Genomic DNA, 4,535 nt, shown 5'->3' with positions numbered 1-4,535 from the left:
AAAGAGATTAGAAACGACAAAAATTATATTCTCTTCCAGTGGAATGAGCCCATTTATCTTGTCATCTTTGGCTATGAAGAGAGATTTGGCACTGTTCTCTGATGGCTTGATCTGACTCTCACATTCACCTATCAAGACTGGCTAACGTGACTGTGCAGCATCTGGCCAGTTTTACAGCACTTTCAAGGGTATCTGTGTTGCAGGTCTCATACCTCCCAACAAACCCCTTTGCAGATTGTAGCTGCCACTCAGTTTAAAACTAACATATGTAGCACAGACACAGCCACCAGACTATAGAAAACTGCTTAGAAACTGATGTTGCATGAGCCCTGGTTTACTGCTGTAGCAACATTTCAGTCTGTTCACACAGATTCAGTTTGATTTAGTTTTTCACACTTGAATGCAATTTCTAGCAATGCTACTACAACAGGGCACTGACATGAGAAATTAACTTAACCCCACAACTAAGCCACGAAAGGACATATCCATTCCTACTGCACCCTGAAAGGATCCTGAGAAGAAGAAATCTGTAGTCATTGTTAAGCACTAAGAGTAGCTCTTCAGTAGTCCAATTTGGTACCCCCAGGATAGCATGCAAACTACAGATTTTACATGGTAAAATAAACATTACTTCCAGATGTAACAAAGGCTTCATTGTGCTCATCTGAGTCTAAAAACAGAAATGCAAAGTGTAGTTTTCATGAGTGAAGTTTGGGGGGAAGAGAGTGGATGGCAATAAGGAGAAAGGAGACAAGAGTTTGCACTTGAAAATTAACATGTGATTGTTACTCTGAGGACTGTTCCAACTACTACTGCTTTAAAAGTTTTCTAAAATACAACAACAATTACATTAAATTTGCAAGGCAGCAAAACACAACCAATATGGAAAGGAGATAGTATTCCTCAAATGATTTGTTAAATAAAACCATGCAGCACCACAAACTAAGGAGCTTGTATACTTGGTAGCAGCATGTGACACAGACAAACATCTATTCTTTGCCCCAGTGATGTAGTGAATGCTTTACAACACTTGTAAAGGTCTGCAACATTTTGCCTTCATGCTGTGGATTCACAAACAGTACTTTTAAGACCTTAAAAAAATAAATCACACAATCAAAGAAACCAGAAGATGAAAAGGGTATGTGCTAGTGCATCAAACTACAAGGGAATGATTCAGGAAAAACAAAACAAAGCAAAAAAACCCCATCCAACCAACAAACCAGCAACATAAAAAACCCACACCAACAAAAAAGCACCAACAAAAAATCCTTTGGTTTTGGCAGCAGTTCACACTTCTTGTCAATAGAGCATGTTTAAGTATTAGGCTTTCCCCTCTGCAAAGGATCCTGCATTGCTAGAGGAAAGTGACACCTTGCGTATCACCTGCCAAAGCTCCTAACACAGCTAATTACACTGCTTATCAATGCCAGGCCCAGCTGAATCAGAAACTGGGGAAATACACACTTCTCTGTCACTGTCTCAAAGAACTGAGTGCATGAACATGCTTGTCAGCTAGCATGTAATAGCAGATAAAACAGATTACCCATTTGTCATTCAAACTGATTTCTTTTTTTTTAAAAAAAAAAAAAAGCTATCCAGTCTAAACTAAGTAGGAACATGTAATGAAACACTGCAATCCAGAATAGTTTACATTTTTTAAAAAGTCTTGACAAATCCACTCTCAGATCACTTATAACAATCCTTCTTAAGAGACTGCATAGTCTGCAGTACTCACAAGAGAGTAGGCTTCTATCCTTAGTGCTCCAAATAAAACTTTCAAACATGACCTGAAGACTGGACAAGGTAGAACTGTCCTCTTCAATCTAAAGGCAAATACCTCCCTTTCCTTCTCTTCTCCTTCGTGTTTTCTTGAGCTGAAGTGGAATGAGATTATTCGGTATCATCCATTTTTACTGTAGGGATTAGGACTGTAGAGTTAACCCTAAAACTGATGGGAAACAGGTTTTCAAGCCACTGGCTGATAAAACCCCTGAATTCTGCAAGAGCTGCTGAATACAGAAGAATTGTCAGAAGCAGGATGACAGAGCTGCAAAGAACAGACTGATATCTACCTGCCTGTATTAACATCTCAGGGTTATCAAGAGGGAACAGACTAATCTTCAAAGAACAAGGAAAATAAGTCTTTTTTTTTTTTTTTTAAATAACTCTCAAAGGTATCAGGAAGTTTTTTATAACCATTGAAATCTTTCTACAAATACAGATAGTTTTGGTTTCTTCTCTAACAAAGCTTTAATGGATACTGAGAACCCTCATCTTACTTTAATTTTCTGGCTAATTTTAAATTGTCAGTCCAAACTTAAGGAACAAATAGGTGGAGATGATACAACAGAAGAAAGGTGGAACTGTGCATTACCAAGCTAATGCTTAAAGAAAAGGGAACAGGCATAGTTGAGTAGGAAAATTACTCTGGAATAAAGATGAGGCAGACACTGAATACCAGAGGTACAAAAGCACAGACTATAACTGAAGAAAAAGGCAAACAAAAATAACAGATCCTCCCATACTGGAGAATTTATAAGAAAAAATATAAAGAAACCATGACGGTTCAAACACTTAGTAAGAAGGAAAAATATAGTCACACTGAAAATTAAAAGCAAGGAGGAGGGAGCTAAGTTATAATTAAGTACAGAACACATCTCTTTGATTGTAATAAGCTGCAGACACAATTGCTTGCAGACCATAGCTATACTTTGGCTTAAATATTTCAGCCTTACTCTTAAAAGACTTATTTTTCACCAGTGGTCTTGGAAAGTCTCTACAAATCATTAAGTTCACACAGCCTCAGCAGTATGACAGATACAATCCTGTGCACATTTTAACAAAAATGGACTGAAGAGGAGGAAAGAGGCTAAAGAAGCAGGGAAGTGAAAAGCTTAACTGGAATCACAATTTCTCTCTTCATTCCCAGTCTGTGTTTCAACTGTCAGTTCACATCTCTCCTGTTGATCACTACTCAAGAGATTCATATACCTGAAAATTTTTATTACTTCCATGTATATCCAAGCTCACTGTTTCAGTTTCATATCCAACCATTCTAATAAACAACTTTTTTTTTGTAAATCAAAGACAGCAGGCAACATTTAAGCTAGCCCTAGCATATTTCGAGTATACAATATTTCTACATCAACCTGCTTTAACATCCTGGAAGTCCCTTTCCTGGAAGTGAATTATTTATAACTGCAATGTCCTCTGACAACAGGAGTAACAACGTCATTGATACTCATCAGAAGTTCTGGAACTGGTTTTTATGAAAATCAGAGGTCCACCACATTGTGCAACAGGTAAAAGAAAATGGAAAAATATCCCGGATGAAAAGATCAAATGCAAACAACCCAGTACAGGAAAGACAACAGCACAGGTAAGGTTTAAAATATCCCTTAATACAATAGGTTATGCTCAGTCATTCAGTCTATGTGTATCCTTAACAAACAAACACATACTTGAAGAATGACAACACAGCTTCTCACAGGATGCTGTTAACATATACTCACATATACTTCATTGTGATCAAAGCGTTTTTTCAGATTATTGATGAATGAATCTTCATCCAGTGGCTCTAGAAGAACCATATCTCCCACCCCTATCATGTCATCTAAAAGTGACGTCTTGACCTCCATTTTGGCCATATTCTCCTGCAAATAAAGAAATGAGAAAAAAAGAAAAAAAAAGGGAGCAAAGTTAGCTTAATATTATTCTTATGTTTCACAGGCATTATCCAGTAACATTAGTTAAGGAACACAACTTAAAAACTCATTGGATGACACTGCTTTAAAATATTTTTCCAAAGAACATTCTCAGAGTTTTTCAATCTATGTAGGTAGTCCACACAACTCCAAAAATAAACTTCTAACAGTCAACAGTGCCTTCCAGTCCACCATATATTAAATGTGAAACTGCAAGGAACAGGAATGAAAATTCCAATGGGTGCCACATCTTGTTTGGGGTTTTTTATTGCCTTAACACAGCATTCAGGTGTGCACAGACCCAGGTTTTATCAAAAGCTTCATCAGCATCTCCAGCATATCAAATGGTTTAAATTTGTCAATAACCTAACCTGAAATTTAATTCTCTTACTTGCATTTCTCCAAGCCCATCAACATTTAAATGAAAATCAACTAAGTTAACTCATGCAGAGACAAAACCGACACTATTTTAGCTTAATTCATAAACTGTAGCCAGGGTCTGGCGGCCGGAAGATCTCGTGCTCTACGGAAAGACAGGGCTCCACCCACCCCCCGTGATGTAAGCAGACAGATGTGACGTCACTCAAGCTATATAATCCCATGCCGCATGGTAATAAACGCCATTTTGTCATCCACCACGTTGGTGTCTGTGTGCATATGGACCGAGCGACGAGGGGTCGGTCGCCGTGCCGTTCCTGAACCAGGTCACCCTTGCCTGCCTGAAGGCAACAGTAAACCCTGCACTCTTAGAGTGTCTATATTCCAGTACAGTACTGCTCCTGGTTACATGAGGCTACCAAATCATTTCATTTCCTAAACGGAGGTATTTGG

General features: G+C 38.2%; 1 protein-coding gene across 2 annotated transcripts in view; it reads right to left on the bottom strand.

Annotated features, from left to right (window-relative positions):
* The window catches only part of MYO1B (myosin IB), a 95,487-nt gene extending 91,840 nt beyond the window's left edge, over nt 1-3,647 (bottom strand). For both annotated transcript variants that reach the window (XM_009995243.1, XM_009995244.1), the window contains exon 1: nt 3,513-3,647. In XM_009995243.1, the coding sequence (XP_009993545.1) occupies nt 3,513-3,647 (135 nt within the window). The remainder of the gene's footprint in view (nt 1-3,512) is intronic.
* Nucleotides 3,648-4,535: the final 888 nt, after the last annotated feature.

The sequence above is a fragment of the Chaetura pelagica genome, unplaced genomic scaffold, assembly GCF_000747805.2.
Source record: "Chaetura pelagica isolate M959 unplaced genomic scaffold, ChaPel_1.0 scaffold33, whole genome shotgun sequence".
Lineage (NCBI taxonomy): Eukaryota > Metazoa > Chordata > Aves > Apodiformes > Apodidae > Chaetura > Chaetura pelagica.
The sequence above is the reverse complement of the archived record's forward strand: the minus strand, read 5'-3'. Positions and strand labels throughout refer to the sequence as shown.